The sequence below is a fragment of the Triturus cristatus genome, chromosome 3_1 (assembly GCF_964204655.1).
Source record: "Triturus cristatus chromosome 3_1, aTriCri1.1, whole genome shotgun sequence".
Lineage (NCBI taxonomy): Eukaryota > Metazoa > Chordata > Amphibia > Caudata > Salamandridae > Triturus > Triturus cristatus.
In genome coordinates, this window is record NC_140583.1 from 867,146,271 (window position 1) to 867,168,635 (window position 22,365).

Sequence of the window (22,365 nt, forward strand, 5' to 3'; positions counted from 1 at the left end):
AGAAGCGAGGACAGTGAAGAGAGGCAGAGAAATGAGGACAGTGAAGAGAGGCAGAGAAGGGAGGACAGTGAAGAGAGGTAGAGAAGGGAGGACAGCGAAGAGGGACAGAGACAGGGGACAGTGAAGAGAGGTAGAGAAGTGAGGACAGTGAAGAGAGGCAGAAAAGGGAGGACAGAGAAGAGAGGCAGAGAAGGCAGAACAGTTTAAAGAAAACAGATTGGAGACAATGTCAGAAAAGCATTAGCAACCCCTGCCTTGGTAAAGAGGGCATATTTGTTTAATTTTTAAATGTTTTTTTACAAACATATGCAATAGGCATTAAATGTTTAGAAATAAAACAAAAAACACTGCAGTCTAAAAGTAAAATGCTGCTGCTGTGTTGAATACTGTAAAGTAGGTGCGTTTTACATGAGCACTAGTTACGTTACACAAGGACACTTTAATGAGCCTGTGCACGTGAACAGGATTTTGGGAAAGGTCGCGTGCGGTGGCCACATACCCACTTTCAGCTGCTGGGGCAGAGATAACCAAGCTTTCATAGCATAAGCATGTAAATGTGGGGCACTGCAGGAGCCGAGCATGTGGCTGGACAAGGCGTAAAGCGGTTTATGTTATGAACGTAGCTTCAGGGCACTGTAGCAGGTTCGGTCTGAGGGCCCTGCTCCGTGCGGTTCTAGGGTTGTTACTGGCACAGTCAGGTAGCCTGATGTAGCCCCCTTTGGATGGAAAAGATTTATTTATTTACTGTTTTCTAGTGGTTAATGTGTAAAATAAAGGCTTATTCCTGGCACTGATCGTCCTTGTGTACTGCATGCATAGGCTGAGTGTACCACAGAAATTTCCCTTTTATTGCTCACCGGCACAGTGATGGTTTGTGACATCACCAAACAATTATGTAGCTTTAATGCAGTAATGTATATATGATGGCCTGGTATGTTGAAACCAACGTGTTCTGAAATGTTCAAAGATGGTGGGGTTGCAGCATGGGCGCATTCCTTTGCGGATCAGAGGCACTGGTCTCACTCTCACAACATCCCCCCCCATCATTTTCAGGCACTTTACATAAATGTGGATCATATCAGGGCGCCAGAGACATCCCAGGGGGCTGATGCTATCCAGGGGCGCGCCCTGCCGAGGGTGGCTTGGGTGGAGCTCTGGGCGTGCCTCGCGAAGCATCCCTACCCTGCGGGCAGGGCAGCATGAACAGCATGTCCACAGGGCCACAATGGTAACGGGGAGATCACATCTCGGTTTATTTGCTGAGATTTCGTAGACTTTTTCGGAAACAGGACCTCTTTATTTAGGTGTGTTTGATACAGCGCAGCCATACCTTTTTGGAGCAGTGTACATAAACAGGAATACAAAAATAAATTAAATGTAATAAAGAACATAGAAGTTGAAAATCAAATGGCAGGAAGGGAGAGCATGTGAACGGTGCCCACCGGGCAGGCAAGTGAGGGCTAGAGCTCGCTGGACTCCCAAAAGGGTTCGCCTCGAGGTACACTCCTGTAAAGCCCCCCAGGTCTCCAGCTTTCCCATAGTGGCCCTGCTGCTCTGCTGTCACTCGCATTTCCTCACTATGCACTGATTTCACACACTGCCCCTGTGGAAGGGGTGAGTCCAGTCACGCCATGAGCTGCCTTCATCTTCCACAGCCCACCCAAGTGTGGGTCAGTAGAGTCAGTACACCAAAGGCTTTGGTCCAGTGTGGGTGGGAGTGCGAGAGCCAGCCAGACTCTTGTGATGTGCACAGCGCGTGTGACTCCACGAGACAATACCCTCACGGCCCACGGCTGACCGCGGCTGGACTGGCCTGACCCCAGGAGGGTGGTTGTGTGGCCAGCAGACCAGAGGAAGGCTGAAGCCGCCTATAGATCCATATAGGTCTCTTGTGATAGCCCCAGACACACTCTGGCGCGTTATCTCATAAGAGGGTCACGCACAGTAGAGGGGGGTGGAGGGATGCGGCGGCGGGGTCCTGTATTCAGTTAGGGTGACGCTAAGGGGGCGGCCCTGCCCTATGGCTCTCTAGTGGCAGGCGCACTGCTGCCTCGCATAAACCCCACCAGCACACTCCACGGGTGCCTCTACTCAACGGGTTTGCTGTAAAGGTTACATCATTCAGAGAAAATCAGCCATTTACAGTCCGCCAACTCACCGTGTTAGCAGCCGACTGTCTCCGGAAACTATTTAAATCCTCCGTCTGACCACATGAATATTTAGGCCCGATTCCACAGGACAGCAATTAAGAAGAATAAGTTGTCGCCACGCAATGGAATCGGAAAGTGAAAGCGCGCCATGCGCGTTGTGCCTGCCTGCAGCCCTTCCTCCTTTTGAGATGGCCCATCCGGACTGGATCCTTTGCTTCACGGATTGTTTAGATAACACGTCTCCTTTAGATAAGAAATTGCTTTACGACAGCCGTGAAGCAGGCGATCCAGTACGGATGGGCCGGACGAAAAGGGGAAAGGGTTGCAACGAAAAAGCATCCTTTTTAATGGGAAGGCAGCGTTTAGCATAAACGCTGACGCGACCCAATGAAAAGGATGGGCGGGGCTTCAAGTCCCCTTCTGAAATCTACTCATCCACAATATCTCTCTCAGTGCGAGCAGCGCATGTGCTGCAACGCCAGACGAGACCTAAAAACTGGAAAGTCTAAAATTAGCAATCTTTAGGTTCCTTGGGGGATAAGCATAGTGAGAAGAAAAAGAATGAACAACTAAAAGAATTACATTAAAAATATAGCAATATTGCAAAAACAGATATTGAAGGACAGCATGTCACATTGAGGTACATCAAAGTCAGCAGACAGAACATGCATTCACTTGAACACTTTGAAAATTATAAAACAGTTGTTCTAGAAAAGTGGCTAGCCTGAGCCTAATAATATGCTGTATCAGAAGATCTTAATCTGACTTTTACAAGAGACATCCATTCTTTGATTTTGTACCAAAACCCATACATGATAAGTGCTTAAAAGAATCAGTGAAATAAGATAAAAGTGAGAAATGGAACTAGGATATTCCTTAGGAAGAGTTCAGCTTAATGCGGCTATGTTTCACTCTATGTGGAACATGGCCTCTAATTGAGACCATTTAATTGGACTGGAACAGCATTAGGGGCGAATATTTGAGCACTAAGAAAGACTGAGGGGAAAGACTGAGACAAAAGTAGGCATCACAAGTGAATGGATGAACAGAGTGTGACAAAAAAGGGGCATTAAGTAGCAACAGACTATGTGGGTACTCAGCACTTAAGGAGCATAACATATTGCAGTAAGAGACATGGGCTATTCAAAGCGGTAACATAAACTTGTGAATAATTTACATGTGTAAATTTACTCTTTCACCTTTGAATGACTTTACTACTTTTAGCTATTCACAAAATCTGAGTGAAAAGTTACTCAAAAGGGTAGATTTACACATCCCCACACCTTGAAAAAGGGTGTGGAGCCAAATTCACAAGTGTAAGTTACTACAGATGAAAAATAATTAGTAGTATTCCATCAGGACGGTTTTTCGGCTCCCTGTCTCCTCCACTTGTCGACTGCCCTGCCAATCCCCAACTACCCCAGAACCTTAAGGACAATTTTTCCTGCTGTCCACCATATATTTCCTATATACTCTGGTACCATGTATCTGTGCTTACCCCATATAACTGCATTTACTCCATATGCAACTCAAGCGATTACTACTGTTTACTGTATACTTCTTGTGTATAATGTGGCTATGCATTTATTCCACATGTAACTGGTGCAGCTGCTACTGTTTATCTTATACCTCTTGTGTATATTGCGGCTATGTATTGTGTCTACTACATTTTTGTATTTATTATATGCTTAACTCTTGTAACTGTGATTTTGCCATCTATGTAAAGCGCTCTGATACCTTCGGGTTGAGTTTGCACTATGTAAAATTCTATAGATTAATAAACAAGTAGTAAGTCCAGAACAACACATCAATCAATGAATCAGGGGTTTGTAAAGCGCACTACTCACCCGTTATGGTCTCAAGGAGCTGGAGGGATTTGAGGGGGGGTGTGCGCAGCTCCATTGGGGTTATTCGAAGAGCCAGATCTTGAGGTCTTTTCTGAATTGGTGCAGTGTCAGGCTACGCTGAAGGTGAAGGGGGGTAGATTGTTCCAGGTCTTGGCTGCGAGTTAGAAGGACCTTCCACCCGCTCTGTTCCTGTAGAAGCATGGGACGATGGCCAGAGAGAAGTCGGCTGACCAAAGTGTTCTCTTGGGGTCATGGAAGGAGAGGCGGTTGTTGAGCTGTTGTGGTCCGATGTTGTGGAGGACCTTATAGGCGTCTTTTTTCGACGGGGATCCAGTGGAGGTAACGGAGGTGTTGAGTGATGTGGTGGTGCCGTGGGATATCGAGGATTAGTCTGGCTGTGGCGGTCTGGAGTTTGCAGAGGAGTTTTTTGTTGATTCTGGCATAGACGGCCTTGCCATAGTCCAGTCTGCTGGTGATGAGGGCGTGAGTGACCGTTTTCCTGGAGTCGGAGGGTATCCAATGGAATATTTTGCGTAGTATGCAGAGAGTTTGAAGCATGCGGAGGAGATGGCTTTGATCTAGCGATTAACAGAGAGCGATGTGTCCAGTATGATGCCGAGGTTACATGTACGGTCTATCGGGGTGTGTGGGTTTCCGAGGGCAGGGGGCCACCAAGTATCGTCCCATACGGAGGAGGTGGAGCCAAGAATGAGGACTTCTGTTTTCTCTGAGTTGAGTTTCAGGCAGCTGTTCTTCATCCAGGTTGTGACGACTTTCATGTATTTTTGTAAGTTGTGCCTGGTGATGTCGGGTTCCTTGGTGAGGGAGAGGATGAGCTGGGTGTCATCGGAGTAGGAGACGATGTTGAGCCCACGGTTTGTTACGATGGTTGCTTGGAGGGCCATGTAGACGTTGGAAGAGGGTGGGGCTGGATGAGGATCCTTGGGGTACTCCGTATCTGGCCTCTGTCGGTTCTGAGTGGAAGGGCGGGAGTCTTATTCTCTGTGTTCTGCCTGTGAGAATGAGCGTATACAGTCTAGGGCCTTTACTTGGATCCTGACGTCGTGGAATCTGGTGGCTAGTGTGCGGTGGGAGACAGTGTCGAAGGCTGCTGATTGTTCCAGGAGGATGAGGGCTGCGGTTTGGCCTTGGTCGAGGAGGGCGCGCATGTCGCCCGTGGCGGCGAGGAGGGCGGTCTCAGTAATGTGGTTGCTGCGGAATCTGGATTGGGAGTTGTCTAGGATGTTGTTGGCTTTGATGAAGTATGCTAGCTTTGTCGATGACCTTGGCTGGGAAAGGAAGCAGCGAGATGGACCTGAAGTTCAAGAGGTCTGTCAGGTTTGAGGAGAGTTTCTTTAGGAGGGAGGTTGACTTTGGCGCGCTTCCAGGTGTCAGGGAATGTGTCGGTCTCGAGGGAGCAGTTGATGATTCGGCATAGCTCCTGTGCAATGGCTGTGGCGGCCCTGTAGAAGATGTGTGGCGGGCAGGGATCTGAAGTGGATTTTCTTCATGGTCTTTAGGGTGTCTTCTGTCGTGGGTGGGGTCCAAGTAAGTAGGGTCTGTTCGGTAGCGTCACTGGGGATGGGGGTTGAGGCGGTGCAGAGGTCTTGGTCGTTGAAGTTGTCGTACAGCGTCTTGTTCTTGAGGGGAAAGAAGGAGCTGAGTCTGTCGCAGAGATCTCGGGATGGATGGGGGGATGTCTGTTGTTTCACTGTTGGGTTTGTCAAATTTATGTATGATGGAGAAGAGTTCCTTGGAGTTGTGGGCGTTGGAGGAGATTCTGTCTTGGAGGAAGTTTTTCTTTGTGAATTTGATGAGATTGTGGTGTGCTGTGGTGGCTGTTTTGTAGGCGGTGCATGTTTCTGGAGTTTTGCTGTTTCTCCAGGTCTTTTCCAGTCGTTAGCAGGAGCGCTTGGATTCTTGGGGTGCCGTGGTGAACCAGTTTGCTTTCTTGTTGTGTCGTCTTGTAGTCTTTTGGAGGAGGGCGAGTTTGTTGGTGCAGTTGGCGCTCCATTGGTGGAGGTTGCTTGCTGTGGTGTTGGCGTCTGTCGTAGTTGGGGGTGGAGAGCAGGTGAGGGCGGAGGTGAGTTGTTCTTTAGAGACTTTGTTCCAGATTCTGCGTGGGAGCCGGCGCGCGTGCTTGTGTGCAGTGGGTTTTCTAAAGGAGAAATGGATGCAGTGGTGGTCAGTTCAGAGCAGTTCCGTGGTGTGGGTGGAGAAGATGTTGTTTCCTCCTGCAAAGACAGGGTCGAATGTGTGTCCTGCTGTGTGAATGGGGGGGCGGGACAAGTTGCTTCAGTCCTATGTTGGTGAGATTTTCTAGGAAGGCGGTGGTGTTGGTGTCATCGTGGTTGTCCAGGTAGAAGTTTAGGCCTTCGAGTAGTATGTAGTCTGTGGAGGACATGGGGTGCGATGAGTTCGGCGATGACGTTGGTGAACGGAGCTCGGGAGCCAGGCAGTCTGTAAACGAGGATTCCGCAAAGCGGTGTTCTGGGTTTGGTCTGGATATGGAAGTGGATGTGCTCCATGGAGGGCGATGCATTGTCCTATCGATGGTTGTCATGCGGGGGGAGCTTTTATGGATGATGGCAAGGCCTCCTCATGGGCGGGTGGGGGCTGTCTTTTCTCAGGATCTTGTATCCGTCGGGGATGGCGGTTGCAATGCCTGGTACGGACCTGGAGTTGGTCCAGGTCTCTGTGAGGAAGGCGACGTTGGGCGTTGGAGTGTTATGGAGGTCTCAGATTTCTATGGCGTGTCTGTGCAAGGAGCGCACGTTGAGGATGCAGTTCAGTTGTTTGCGCGCTTGCGTCTGGTAGGCTGGGGGCTACTGCTGGGGTCTGGAGGTGGCTAAAGGTGCGGCTGCAGTGTCCGCAGGAGATCGGGCCTTGGATGTTGCTGGGCGTCTACAGCTGGCAGTTGTTGCTGCATATGGGGTTGAGAGCATGGAGGGTGCTGGGGTCGGAATGGCCGGGGGTCAGAGGACCAGGGTCCTGGCGCTGGTCGCGGTCGGGTTGCGAACGGGCGCAGACGGGCTTGCCTTTGGCACAGCAGCACCACTGAGTTGGGGTCAGGGGAGGGCGATCAGCTCGGAGGTGGGAGCAACACACTGGGGGGGGAGGTGCTGCGGGGGCAGGAGCGGCCGGGAGCACAGGAAGAGAGAGCAAGAAAGGAAAAGAGCAAGGCAGAGAGAGTAAAAAGAGAAAGAGCCAAACATAAAGAGCAAAAAGAGAAAACGGGTGCATAGGCCACAGAGTAGAGTGGAATAGCAGAAAAGTAGGGTGCTCTTCCACTAGACCACCAGGGATGAAGCGCAGGCAAGAGACTGCGGGTGGAGGAGGGCCTTGAACATCTACCTGGCAAGGAGCTCAGCTTCAAGGGCAGCCCCTCAACGTGATGGATATCACTTCTAACGTATTATGATCTCCATAGGATATAATGGGATCGTAATACAGTGGACAGTGTATTCTCCTCCACCAAAGTCTATATCAGGTGCTTACTCTTTTGTGGGTGTGCGCATGGCACTATATAAACCCCTCCCATTTAGTAGTATGTATGCCCCTATTTCCAGCCACTCCCCCTTATCCCTACCACATTTTCTACTAAGTATTAAACTTACATGTGCAAGCTTCCCCCAAAAAGAGAAGCTAGGAGATGTATTGGTGGATATTTACACTTCTATGCTTGTGAATAGTATTTTTTTGTACTTTAATAGTACTATTTGATTTACAAATATACCAAAGAAATGTGGTTTGTGTATATGTCCCACAGTGTAAGCATGAGTAATTACACCAACATATGTAAACAACAAAGGAGCTCACTACAATTAAAATAAATGCGCTGCCAATTATCAACCAGTCCTAAACAATAGCAAAACATTTGAAATTTTTCAAATTAATAAAAGTATTTTCTGTTATCGGATGCAAGTGATAAGTAAATTACTCTCTAATCTCATCAAGAAACCCAGTTCTTCACCAATGTAAAAAAATTAAGCAGAGAATCCATACATCGAGTTAAATAATATGCAAGGCTATGAAGTTAAACGTATATACCTCTGCCATTAATTCAATGGGTGCTTTTTTATTCTCCTCGTGTTCATCATTACTGCTGTCTGTATCATCATCATCTGTAGATTCTGAAAGTTCCTCAGTAGTATTGTGGTTGACAATCACAGTTGACTTGGCATTTGCTAGTCTTCTTCTACTGCTACCCTGTTCACCTAAAATATAAGAGTTGTCAGTTAAAATCTAGTGCTGAGCTATATATAAGTCTGCAGACCTAAAACATAGCTACTTACTATACGAGAGAAAAGCAATTTCTTAAGCAAACTTTGATATAATGTTGCTATCGTGTCCAGGCCTGTGTGTAGTTCAGAGTTTTGCTACATGGAACTCCGCGAAGTGACAAAAAACTCAGCGGAGTTCCGCAAGTGGCGGTGTGCAGTGCAGTAGAAATTCTACCCGAGCGGCAGCTCTCGCTCGCCAACTTACCGTTCGTGAGTGCGAGCGGGGATAAATCTCCACTGCACTACGCAGAGCGTAGTTTTCTGCACTCCGCAGAGCGCAAATAACTCTGCAAACTCCGCGAACGAAGCGGAGTTTACCGCCAGGCCTAATTATCTTCCTGTGGAAAATCATAGATGTATTGGAGCCATCTGCTGGTGAAGCAAAAGCAATTTAGGTCTACCATGTTCGGTGGCTGAAATTTGCTAACAGTTTGCCTACTGTCAAGTGGTTATAGTAGGTCTGGTTAGGACACGCCGTTTTACATGCTATCGTTCTTAAGTTGCTTTCTCTCCCTGAACAACACATTAGACACACATTCATTTGCATGCAAATACAGGATATTATTCTACAAACTCAGTTTTGCAACCATTTTATAGGCACTGTACCAGAACACCTTGAACAAGGGCTAAGTGTATTATGCAAGATGTTTTGATTTGTTTTGGCCAGTCAGTGACAGGCCTATCACAATAGAATAAGCAGTAGCAAACTAGCTGGAGCTTCATCATGGTAATATGGATGATGTTATTATATAAACAACATGAAGCCTTGGTTTGGACAGAGGAGCATTTCTCTGGCACCGAGAGGTCAATCCATGCCGGAATTCCAGCTCAGCTGATTCCTGTTTACCTCATGTGAGGGATGCTGTCCAGCTCTACAAAAAGATGGGCAACTTGATGAAACTAACCCACAGGTGATGGGGAGTTAGATCACCCTACAGGGATTTGGCAGATTCACTCACCCTAGACATGATAGGTTAGGATGCGCTAGGTAGGAGTACACTATATTACAGTACTTGTATGCAAGCATATATTCTCTCTAATAAGCAAGATGGTTATACTGTTCACCTTTATCACCATTCTTGTAATGCTCATCACATTTTTCTGCTTCCTTCTCTTGCTTAAATATTGAACAGCTGTACTGTGTATTTTTTGTGCATCTCTTAGGGTATGCATAAGTAACTAAGTGAAAGGGTTCTAGATCTGTTACCACAATTTCCTTGGGGAGTCAGAGTTGTCATGTTCTGAGGTTGCAGATTCATTTGTTACCCTGTAAGGTTAGGGGTACAGATGGTGCACAGTTAGCTAGCAGGACTTCGGTCAACATATTAGGATGGTGTGCGTAGAATCAATCTCGCACAATTCTGATGGTTATGTTGTCCAACAAAAGCACAGTTTTACTTGGGAACGTATGAGCCATACGATATGGCGCCACCAACGTCCTAGCTTGGGTTCTTATTTAATGGATCGCCTGAATAGTTATCTTTGTATACCCATAGACCCCTACTCACCTACCCACAGGAGATGTCCTTGGTGTTCGGGAAAAAATCCTCCTCAGCCAAGTAAGTAAACTCTATATATTGACTGGTGATTGTTGAAACTTGAACTTTTCAATGGATTGTCCAATAAAGGTACCCTCTCTGATTCCACATATTCAAATGTCTGAGGACAAGCCAGCAATTAACATACCAGCTAACTGTATACATGCAGTTACACAAATGCGTTACAACGTTGTCTGCCACAGACGGGGAGACATTACATTCACGGTTGAGGCCCACAAAGCATTTAAAACTAAGATATTTTATTAATGGGTTACATTCCCAGCAGCTAGTACAACTACAAGACTGTTTCACACATATACCGCAGACCCAGTTCCTAACAACTACACAGCTTATGACGCACTAGAAATATCACTAACTTACCAAGAGCATCAAGATTGGTTTGAAGGTGCCCTACCACATACAAACAATAATGCTAGACAAGGGCCCCTTACAAATCAGAGAGCAACATGGCTAGTCTAAGCGAGTTACACATCTTATCCAGATATAGACAATCTGACAGCTCGAGTGCTACATATGCTACATATGCTATATACAGATCTAGTTAAAACACATAGATGTAACACAAATTGTCATGTGAGCCCTGCAAGGGCTACTCAAGCTGCACAACCACAATTGGCTACACCTGGATTTAATCCACAAACCACTGATACAGTCATGGCTAAATACCTATCAGAAGGGAGGAAATTCCAGTCTGGATTGCACAAAAAACAAACCAGCTTAGAGCAGTTTCCCCATACAGGACCTCAGGAAAAACACAGAATTCTCACAGTATGCTTGCCAATGGGGATGGCAACACTTGGAGTACAGTCTTGGTGCAGTATATACCAGAACACATGGTACACCCTTATTAGCTCTTTCACCAGAGGTGTTTAACAGATCCAATGTGAGTGCGGGGCAGCCCCTGTCCAGGATTTAGAGATGAAACTGATGGGCCTCTTTGCAACAGTATCTGCCATAACATTGACTAACATTAAAGGGGAAGCAGCAGCGTTGGCTGTACACCAACGACTCACAAACTTGACTCCAAGGGAACAGGAGCGCGAGTTACCAAAAGTTATTGAGGAAGACTAGGTAGAGATCACGAGATGGGAGACAGACCTAGTAAAAGAGTAAAACAGTCCATTTGCTCAGATTCCCGGAGTGGAGGATCGATTGGTATCTAATTTAGATTGCAGGTTAGGTTTAATCCTACCAGTGCATAAAGGTCTAGCATCTGTTCACACAGGGGTGGCAGCTACAATTTCATTATTGCAACAACGCTATTGGTGGCAAGGTCTATACGAACAGACCAGGGACTGAGTCCTCAAATGTGACATCTGACAGCAAATGTAGGTTTAAACCTTAGCGCCTCCACCACAGACACCTCAATTGAGCTCAGACAATCCTCTATCTTGTGTTTACTTGAACCACTGGGGCCCTCTACAATCTGATGGGGCTTACAAGTACATCTTGGTAGCAGTGGATTCCTGCTCTCAATTCCTATGGGTTGGGCCACAGCGATCGGCTGACGCACAAACTGTTATAAAAGATCTGCAAGTCTTTACTGGGACATATGCAGTAGTCCCATTTCATTTGGATCACGGCCCAGCATCTGCCTCCAGGGCTTACAGAGACAAGGGAAAATTGGGTGCGACTGTGGTGTACTCCTCCCCCTTTAATCCAGAAGAAAATACAGAAGTTGAAGGAAGAACCGGGACTTGAAGCAGTCTTTAACAGTGAGTGTATTAGGTTCAGGTCGCAGTTGGGTTCATCACCTATGGGGTCCAGAGAGCCCTAAACAATCTGAATAAAAATCCCTGGGTGGTTAGACTCCCTATGAGATCATGTTTGGGGTTAAGATTTGAGTTCCCGACCTCGACTGTCACAGTACAGTGGCGGTAGTAGCACCGCTTGACACTAATGAGCGTTTGGATGTTTTACAACTTTCGAGAACCTCAGAGCAACATCCAGCGGAAACGTTCCTCCACGTATCCCCAAGATTGGTGAGCTAGTCTGGGAGAAGATAGTGGTTAAGGAGGAATTTGGACAATCTTACAGAGTGCCTATACCTGTCCTTGCCGTTAAAGGTACGAAAACTGTCCATCTCCCACCCCTTGCTCGCTGCAAAAACAAGAGATGTGTGTCAATAGATCTCGTCAAACCACACTATGTGGCCGGTAATACACAGTAGGCCAAGAGGGCTCCTAGGTAGTTACCTGCCTCCTCTCACTACCCTACAGGAAGTCCCTATGGAAGCTTTGATCAACGATGGAGCTTCTTCTCCTCTACTGGGAACAGCTAACACTGAAGTATCACTTCTTTCTGTAACATCAACAAACGTCTTACAAACATGCACAGAAACTCAGATTTCAATTCAGCAAACAGACAAAGATGGGAGCTACAGAAAACATACCACCACAGGAGTCAACTCCCAGCTCTACAATGCCTACAGAGCTGGCACAAATAGATCGAACAGCTTCCGGCTACTTTATCGACTATGATGACTTTTCTTCGGATTCATCTGACCCACCAGAGATAGACTGCGTGAATTATACTTTTGGCTGCCAAAGACATACTTTATCCCGCCGTTGATGTACATTTGGATTACTATTTCTTTACTTTTTCTCTACATTTGGATTGGTTTTGTGACAGTCTTTTTCTTGATCCTGAACAGACACTGCCTCCGAGAAAGCTCTGCTGTTGAGCTGGTAAACTTGGTTTTACCACCCCATGCTTTATCGCACAAAGTGAAAAGAGACATTTCCCTGGTGAACATTTCTCCTTTTCCGGTTCCTCAAGGAATTGTTTGGAATAAGGTATTAAATTATATATTTGGACCAACTGAATTAATTCAAATTCCTTATGCGTTTAACATTTCTCTGCATGACTTTATCACTCCTTATACTATCTTGGATGATTGGGACATTGATACCGTGCATGAAATGCTACATGATCTGCAGCATTCAACTATTTGTATTGGATATGCGATGTATGAGGGCAAGGCTAATTATGATGAAATGTTCTGTTTTCACCATTATGGTCACAATTTCCTGCATACAGCAAGCACTCTATGTGTATTATTTAATTACACACATTGGGAACACAGCCCTACATCACCACAGGGTAGCTAAATAGCATTTGCACAGAAGTTTGCATATTTTTCCTTGTCACAATCCAGCTGACCCTGAGTTTTATTACTATAAACTCACACCCTTACGGGCTCAGAAAACTAGGCTCACTGACACTAAGCGGATTTATTCTGCATCTTTTATTTCCTAGCAGTCTGTACAAAGGTTTGACTTTTGGAATGACAATGTTGATTTGAAATCCATTCGGGCACAAAGGATTGGCAGGTTCAGGGGAAGGAGGCTTTATTTAGAGCATGCCTTATACTACAACAAATGATTTTCCTAAACAAAACTGTGCAGCAAACTTCTCGTCTTGGCATGGCCAAGATAAAGGATTTAAACGCACCAAACATTTCCACGTTTGCGAACTGGCATCAATTCACAAATTCAAGGAGGAAACACCAGACACAATGCTTCACAATGGCTCATACAATTCTTCAGGTACCAATCAAAAGGGGTGGTTAATGTGGCTGTTAAACACTGACGGATGCCAGGCTCATTTTCTGGGTGACACCTACGGGTTTAGGATCAGTAGGCCCAACCCACGATATGCGCAGAAACAACACTCGGGGGTGATAACAACTTATAGTGCTGGAAGTTATGACTACGTTGGCCTAAAACCTCAACATTGTCTAAGGTGAAACAACACGTGTCCCTTCTTTTTTTATTGAAAATACAAGTTGAAACAATACAACAACAAGCATAGAGAAAAGAAAAAAGGAAGGAAAAACATTACCAAAAAAGAAGAGGAAAAAAGGAGAGAAATTGGAAGGGCAAGGGTAAAAACAAGACCACATTTTCAAAGAGCACAGCATTAGGATCCCGGGGATATTGATACATTTACACAAAAATACGGAGCAGTTGCAGGTCTCAAATCTTTAACATGTGGAAAGATATCGTACAAGGCCGAGAGCAGTGAACATGTGAAAAGAGGCTAAATGGTGCAAAGAAAGAGGGAAAAATACCAATGCAGGACAGAAGCAGAAGAAGGAAGATATCCCACAGTAAGGAGGAGAACCCCTGTGAAGGGAAGAGCCAAAGGTGAATGAGGACCCATGGGAAGTCATGTCTGTGCAGATGTCCAGAGCCATGTGGGAAAATGATTAAGTGCTATCTCTGTTCAGCCCCCAAAGTCCGTCTGTGCAGGAAGGGAGTATATTAACCTCAATGAGGTGTAAGGCCCGAAGCTTCGGTGGCTGAAGATTGGCATGTTCAATTGTGCAGAAGTAATCTATTAATGGTTGCCAGGTGTTTGCAAATTTGGTCTTATGAAGATTGAAGCCGCGCCGTAAAGAGTTCCATCGCCATGGTATAACACAGGCGAGTGAACCACACAGTCACTGGGGGCGCCTCAGCCTTCTTCCTGTACACCGCTATTGTCTGTTTAGCTGCACCAAGCATGTGCGAGATTAAGCGCCAATCTGCGTGCGTCATTTGCAGGTTTGAGTCCCAGGATAAGTATGGTCGGGGCTTCAGGTATGGGGTAGCCAATCACCTGTGTAATGTGACTGAGAATATCCTTCCAGTAAGTGGCCAGTAGCCGGCAGTGCCACCAAATGTGAAGAAAATACCCAATAGCGCTTGCACAATGCCAACAAACAGGAGAAGAGTTAGGGAACATTGTATGTACCCTGTGGGGAGTGTAATACCATTGTATCATAACTTTGTTGGCGGTTTCTCTCTGGGGCATGCTGCGGAATACCCTTGGCATGTCACGCCATAATTGTTTCCATTGTTTGTGTGTGATTTCATCAGGACTAATGGATTGCCATTGTGACTGGTAGGTATGTGGAGTGATCTGGGGGGCATGTTAGGGCACTTGGTACGTGCGGGATATCAGTCCCCTGGATCCGTCATCAGAATGAACCAGCAGTTCAAAGGGAGTGAAAGGGCGAGTGGCTCCCTGGACAGCAGACGATGCCTGTACCCAGTGCTGGAGCTGGAGATATTGTAATCTCTTGCCCTCAGAAAGGTGAAATTTCCGTTTGCATTGTTCGAAAGATTTGAAGGGTCTTCCATGAAAAGGTCCCAGAGTATTCGAAATTCTCCTTCCGACCAAGCTAGAAAGGAATGGGGCTGCAGGGCGGTTGGAAAATGTGGGTTACGAGCAATGGGGGTGTTGGGTGATTGAAAGGAGGTGAGGCCCCTGGACAGTGCAAGCTTCTCCCATAGATCCAACACAGTTTTTGTGGGTATGGCAATGTAGGCACTACGCGGTCGAGCCTCCCGTGGGAGCCAAGCAAGATCCCACAGAGCTCGGCATGCCACAGCCATATCCATAAGTAACCAGACCTTCTCACTCTCCCGCACAACCCACTCTGAAATGTAGCGTAAATGCGAGTCCCAGTAATATTCCATCAGGTTAGGACACGCTGGTAGCATGAGTAATTTATTGGAAGAACGCGACCGCCTCCCTCCCCAGATAAAGGTAGTAAGCTTGCATTGGAGGTGCTGGATTTGGCTTTGTGGTAAAGGAGTAGGCAATGTTTGGAATAAGTATAATATTTTCAGCAGCACCAACATTTTAACCGCGTTCAGACGCCCCAGCCATGATATAGGTAGGGATTTACAAGTGACTGCTGTTTTACATTCTTGCCAGTTTGCTTTCGACCACGTGCTAAGAGTGGAGGTTAGATTAAGTCCAAGATAGCTAATGGAATGAGGGGCCCATTGGTATGGAACAAGAGACTGAAGCACAGGAATCTCAGATACAGGAATTGTAAGATTTAAGGCCCAAGATTTTGCACGATTGATTTTAAGGCCAGAGGCGACTTTGAAAGATTGCAGTAGAATATGAAGTGCCGGCAGGGAAGTATGCGGTTTTGATAATGTAAGAAGGAGATCTTCTGCGAAAAGGGCTATTTGGGATCTACTCCTCCATGAATGATACCACTGATGTCTGGTGTTTGACGGATCAGCATGGCGAGAGGTCTAAAACAATCGCGAAGACTAGAAGGGATAAAGGGGATCCCCATCTGATACGCCTGTGGACATGTATAGGACCCGTAAGTTGACCGTTGACCCGGACCAGGGTTTGAAGGGAGGTGTATTGCGCCATAATCCTAGAAACCATCATAGGCCCCAGCCCTATCTTCTGTAAGACTGCCCGTAGGAAGTCCCAACCCACTCGATCACATGCTTTTTCAGCATTGAGTGACAACAAGCAAGCAGGTATATCCCAGTGGTGGGCCTTCCCTTCCAGGTGTGCTATTCGCCGTACATTATCTGCACCCTGTCGGTGCCGGATAAAGCCAACCTGATCGAGTTCAATGAGCCCTGGCAAATAGGAGTCAAGGCGTTTGGACAGAATTTTGGTGTAAAGCTTTAGGTCCGTGTTCAAGAGTGCAATGGACAGTATCAGACCACAGGAGGTAGCCCATATACCATAGTGAGACTGGGGCAGTACATGATATCTAACAACAGTGTCTCATAATGGGATTCAATGGAAGGACAAGTTATTTGAACGTGAACCATATCAACAAATAACGGAGGAATGAATCGATACAGAGAGGACACAGGGAGACCAAGAATGCAGGAGAGAGTTGTATTTTCAACACAAGATAGACATATTAAGTCATATGTACATATCATATAAGTTTAAAAGCACTGCGTGACACTTAGTGAAAGTGTAACCTACAAAATACTGTGCACAAGTGCTCGTGGAATTTGTGACGGCGCAAGTGACACATCAAGTGGTATATACAGCGGTGAGAAGGCGCAACAAAAAGAGCAATGGTACATTGGTTATGTCAAAGTTTTAGGGCATTTACACAATTGATGAAGAAATTATAAAGGAACATTAGAGCAAATGCCCATGATACAATGCGCCAGAAATAACGCTGTGGAGGTCGACGGCGTTTCGGCCTGTAGTATTCTAGGCCATCATCAGGACTGGTTACACATATTTAGGGCAGTGAATTACGGAGCCGGAGGGCAGGAAACGGCAGGCACCGGCCAAGTAGGGGTACGGGCAGGTCCGAGGGAGTGTTTATTGGGGGAGGATGCAATCAATGGAAGAGATTTGAGGAGGCGATTAAATCGTCGGGAGGTGGTCCAAAGTAGGATGCTGGCCGGTATGAGTCACACACCACTCGCCGCCTGACTCATACCGGCCAGCATTTGCTCTAATGTTCCTTTATAATTTCTTCATCAATTGTGTAAATGCCCTAAAACTTTGACATAACCAATGTACCATTGCTCTTTTTGTTGCGCCTTCTCACTGCTGTATATACCACTTGATGTGTCACTTGCGCCGTCACAAATTCCACGAGCACTTGTGCACAGTATTTTGTAGGTTACACTTTCACTAAGTGTCACGCAGTGCTTTTAAACTTATATGATATGTACATATGACTTAATATGTCTATCTTGTGTTGAAAATACAACTCTCTCCTGCATTCTTGGTCTCCCTGTGTCCTCTCTGTATCGATTCATTCCTCCGTTATTTGTTGATATGGTTCGCGTTCAAATAACTTGTCCTTCCATTGAATCCCATTATGAGACACTGTTGTTAGATATCAAGAGTGCAATGGGGCGGAATGAGGAACACAATGTGGGATCCTTACCCGACTTGGGGAGCAGTGCAATTTCGGCTAGTGCCATAGAAGTGGAATGACTACTAGCATCTGTAAAAGAGTTAAAAAGGCGTAGCAGGCGATCTTGTATCTGCTGAAGAAAAGTGCGATAAAAAGTGACCGGAAGACCATCCGGGCCTGGAGATTTGCAGAGAGGTAAATCTTTCAATGCACTAGTAAGCTCGTCTAGTGAGAGTGGGTCTTCAAGAAGCTGTGCAAGTTGCCCATCTATCGGGGTCCACCTGCACTCCTCCAGGACCGCTTGGATATGGGTCGAGTTGGGAGTCTCCTGTGCATAGAGAGAATTGTAATAGTCATGACATGCTTTTAGCTTAGTAGTTTCAGTGGTAGCACACGTACCATCATCTAGTTAAAGTTTTGCAATATGTGCCTTAGTTATCCTCAAACAAACGGGCTTCCCAGGCCCGGGGTATCACTATGGGAGTTATTAGACCCTGAATAGTGGCTTTATAGGCATCCCAGACCATGGGGAATGTTGTTTCTGGAAGATTAGACAAAAAATATGATGCGATAGTTTCGTGGAGCTCAGCCACATCTACCGGGTCGCGAAGGACGTGAGGGGGAAGTCGCCAGCGGGGTGGGTGCCGCAAGCGGTGTGCATGGTTGTGTAGTAGCAGTTCCAAGTGTTCGTGGTCTGAAATGGAGATATCTGACATAGAAGCAGATAAAACATTGCGCACCAGGGAATGGGAGACAAACAAGTAATCAATGCGGGAATAAGAGCGAAAGACATGTGAGTAGTATGAATAATCTTGTGTAGCAGGGGAGTGATAGCGCCAAATATTCACTAATCTGACATCAGTAAACATTTTCTTCAAAGAAGCAGACATGGCCCCAGACCCATGAAATATACTAGCACTTCAATCCAGTCCTGCCTCCCACACCAGATTTAAATCGCCCCCAAGTATAAGCTGATGGTCATCTTGCGTTAACTGTTCCCATAGAATTTCTCTGACAAAAAGGTCCTGTGTTTGATTGGGAGCATAAATGTTACAGAGAGTAAGCATCTGTACCCCGACCCGGACCGCTAGTTTAAGAAATATACCCTCCTTGCTTCGAATCGCTCGGGCCGCTCCCTGGCGAATACCTGCCCTGCAGAGAATAGCCACCCCAGCTGTTTTCGTAGGTGCAGATGCCCAACACTGAAGGGGGTATTTAGGGTGAGCCATGCGGTGTGTATCCTTCCTCAGGAGGTGTGTCTCCTGCAAGAAGACAATGCCCAGAGTTGACGGCGCTTGTTAGAAGCATTAAGACCCTTCAGATTAATTGAGAGGATCTTCAAACAGGGTACGGTGGTCATAATAAATACCAAATGTACCCATCCGCCATCAAGTGTTGAGATACCAATATAGAGCCCAGAGCACCGCTCGATCCCATCGTCTCCGCAAGCCCCCACGTCTCCTTCAACCACACCACCGAACCACACTGGACCGACCACAGATGCGTCCACTTCACCTTCAGAAAACCCACCACACACCATCGCACCCAACAGCTACCACGCCACTGCTGGGGCAAGGTCACCGAGGACCAACTGACTACCGCCCTCGCCCTGAGACCACCCACCGACCCAGACACCGCTGCGACCAACCTCACACAGTGGATCAACGACTGCGCCAACACCCTCGCCCCTCTCAAGACCTCTACAACCAACCACACCAACAAGAAAGCCGCCTGGTTCACCGAGGACCTCCGGATCTCCAAGCACACCTGTCGGAAGCTGGAGAAGAAATGGCTCCACGACCGAACACCAGACAACCACACAGCCCTCAAGAGCGCCACCCGCAGACACCACCAACTCATCAGGACCGCCAAGAAGACCGCCTTCAAGGACTGCCTAGACAACAACGCACACAACACCAAAGAGCTCTTCAGCATCGTGAAAGAACTCTCCAACCCTAGCTCCAACACCAACGACATCCCGCCACCTCAAGACCTGTGCGAATCCCTGGCCACCTTCTTCCACCGCAAGATCACCGACATCCACGACAGCTTCAACTCCGACCCCCCCGCACCCACCACCGAGTCCACCACCCCTGCGACTACCACTCGCACCAGTCGCCTGACCGTCTGGTCCAGCGTCAGCGACGAAGACACCATCAAAACCATGAACTCCATCCACTCCGGATCCCCATCGGACCCCTGCCCTCACCACGTCTTCAACAAAGCCAGCGCAACCATCGCGCCCCACCTCCGGAAAACAATCAACTGTTCCTTCGAGACAGCAACCTTCCCAGAAAGCTGGAAGCACGCCGAGATCAACGCCCTTCTGAAGAAGCCCAAGGCGGACCCCAAGAACTTCCGGCCCATCTCCCTGCTCCCTTTCCCGGCAAAAGTGACAGAGAAGATTGTCAACAAACAGCTGACCCGCTACCTCGAAGTTAACAACATCCTGGACCCTTCCCAATCCGGTTTTCGCAGCAACCACAGCACCGAGACCACCCTCATCGCCGCCACTGACGACATCCGGACCCTGATGGACAAAGGAGAAACAGCCGCCCTCATCCTCCTGGACCTATCAGCAGCCTTTGACACGGTCTGCCACCGCACCCTATCAGCATGCCTCCATGACGCCGGTATCCAAGAGAAGGCCCTAGCCTTGACCACATCCTTCCTCTCCGGCAGAACCCAGAGCTTCCGCCTCCCACCCGTCCGCTCCAAAACCACCGAGATCATCTGCGGCGTCCCACAGGGATCCTCCCTCAGCCCGACGCTGTTCAATATCTACATGGCCCCCCTCGCCCACGTCGCACGACAACACAAACTCAACATCATCTCCTACGCCGACGACACCCAGCTGACCATATCCCTCTCCGAAGATCCCCACACCGCCAAAGCTAACCTCCACAGAGGAATGAAGGCCGTAGCCGACTAGATGAAGGACAGCAGACTGAAGCTGAACTCAGACAAGACAGAGGTCCTCATTCTCGGACCCACCCCATCAGCCTGGGACGACTCTTGGTGGCCCACGTCACTAGGCACAGCCCCAGAACCCACGGACCACGCACGCAACCTGGGGGTCATCCTCGACTCCACTCTCTCCATGACCAGGCAAGTCAACGCCGTCTCCGCGTCCTGCTTCAACACCCTCCGTATGCTCTGCAGGATCTTCAAATGGCTTCCCCTCGACACGAGAAAAACCGTTACCCAGGCCCTCATCACCAACAGACTCGACTACAGGAACGCCCTCTACTCAGGAACTACAAACAAGCTCCTGAGACGACTCCAACGCATCCAGAACGCCTCGGCCCAACTCATCCTCGACGTCCCCCGCCGCAGCCACATCACACTCCACCTGAGAGGCCTGCACTGGCTGCCCGTCAACAAAAGGATCACCTTCAAGCTCCTGATCCACGCACACAAAGCACTGAACAACCCCGGACCCACCTACCTCAACAACCGACTCAGCTTCCACACCCCCACCCGAAGCCTCCGCTCAGCCAACCTCGCCCTCGCCACAGTCCCTCGCATCCGAAAAACCACCGCCGCCGGCAGATCCTTCTCCTACCTCGCCGCCAAGACCTGGAACACTCTCCCCACCATCCTACGACAGACCCAGGACCTGCTGGCCTTCAGAAGACTCCTCAAGACCTGGCTCTTCGACCAGTAGTAACCCCCTCCCCAGCACCTTGAGACCCTCTAGGGTATGTAGAGCGCTTTACAAATGCAGTGATTGATTGATTGATTCCTCCCTCAGCAAGCCACCAGGTAGAGCGGACAATGCAAAAATGCACCCCAACATCCGGCAGTGAATGGGGTGGGTCTAGTACACAAAGCAATAGCCAACAGCAAGGAATTAGCATGGTCCCAATGCAATAGCCCTCCCTCCCTCCCTCCAAGAGAAAGAAAAGGGGAAAAGAAAGAAAAAGAAATATAGAGCAAAACCTCAAGAATCAACAACGGCCAACAAGTCCTATTCCAGTCCAAGAACAGGCTTGGCTCAAAAGCACAAACCATTCCGGAGATGTCACTCTCTTAGGAATATAGAATGGGGCGAGTCTGATGATACAAAGCACTACTGCCAGATGGGAGACACCGGCTCTGCTGCCACGCTGTAGTCAAGGCAAAGAGAAAACAATTGCTGCATATGAGGACCCATCTCTGTCTAAGCGGGGCGCGCTGATGACAAAGGTCAATCAAACCTTCTAGCACAAAAGATCCTTCAGTCTTCCTTTGCTTGGGAAAGAGGGGGGAGCCTTTTCTCCATCCATGGATCGCATATGATGGATAATGTCCTGCTTGGCTTGGGAAGAGGACCATTCTCCATGCTAAGGTGGTCGACGCTGTCTGAGCTCCCTGGCCCACTGTGGTTTCGCGGGCTCCCGGTCCAGAGGCGGCAAGCGTGAAGGGCTAGTTGGTGCAGAGTAGGCGGGAGGTGGAGCAGCTGGGAGGCTCCTTGGAGAGAGCGCAGCACCCGACGTTTAGTCTCCCAGTTGAAGATGAGAGCAAAAGGCTGTCCCCACTGATATTAAATACCCAGCTTGCGGAGCTTATCGGTGACGGGTTCAAAGTCTCTGCAACGCCGGAGCGTGTTGGGTGAAGATCTTGGAAGAGCTGAATAGTGGATCCCTTGTAAGACAGCTCTGATTTGTTGCGTGCTGCCTTTAAGATTGCCTCCTTCTCCGTGAAAGTGTGGACCCTGGTTAGTATGTCAGGAACCAGACCAGAGCATCCAGGGGGTACAGCTACATGGTGAGTCCTGTCAAGTGCCGGCAGGGAGGCGTCATCATCCCCCCTGATCTCGTGAGGGAGCTCTGCAACAAACGTCATAATGTCCAAGCCCTCTGCCCCTTTAGGAACCCCTTGGAGGCGCAGGTTGTTGCGTCG

The 22,365-nt window shown here is 47.9% G+C and overlaps 1 protein-coding gene across 4 annotated transcripts in view; it reads right to left on the minus strand.

The window, feature by feature from the left end:
• ERICH2 (glutamate rich 2) overlaps positions 1–22,365 on the minus strand; it is a 313,376-nt gene that overhangs the window by 104,268 nt on the left and 186,743 nt on the right. For all 4 annotated transcript variants that reach the window (XM_085646409.1, XM_085646410.1, XM_085646412.1 and 1 more), the window contains one exon: positions 8,048–8,214. In XM_085646409.1, coding sequence (XP_085502535.1) covers positions 8,048–8,214 — 167 coding nt within the window. The remainder of the gene's footprint in view (positions 1–8,047; positions 8,215–22,365) is intronic.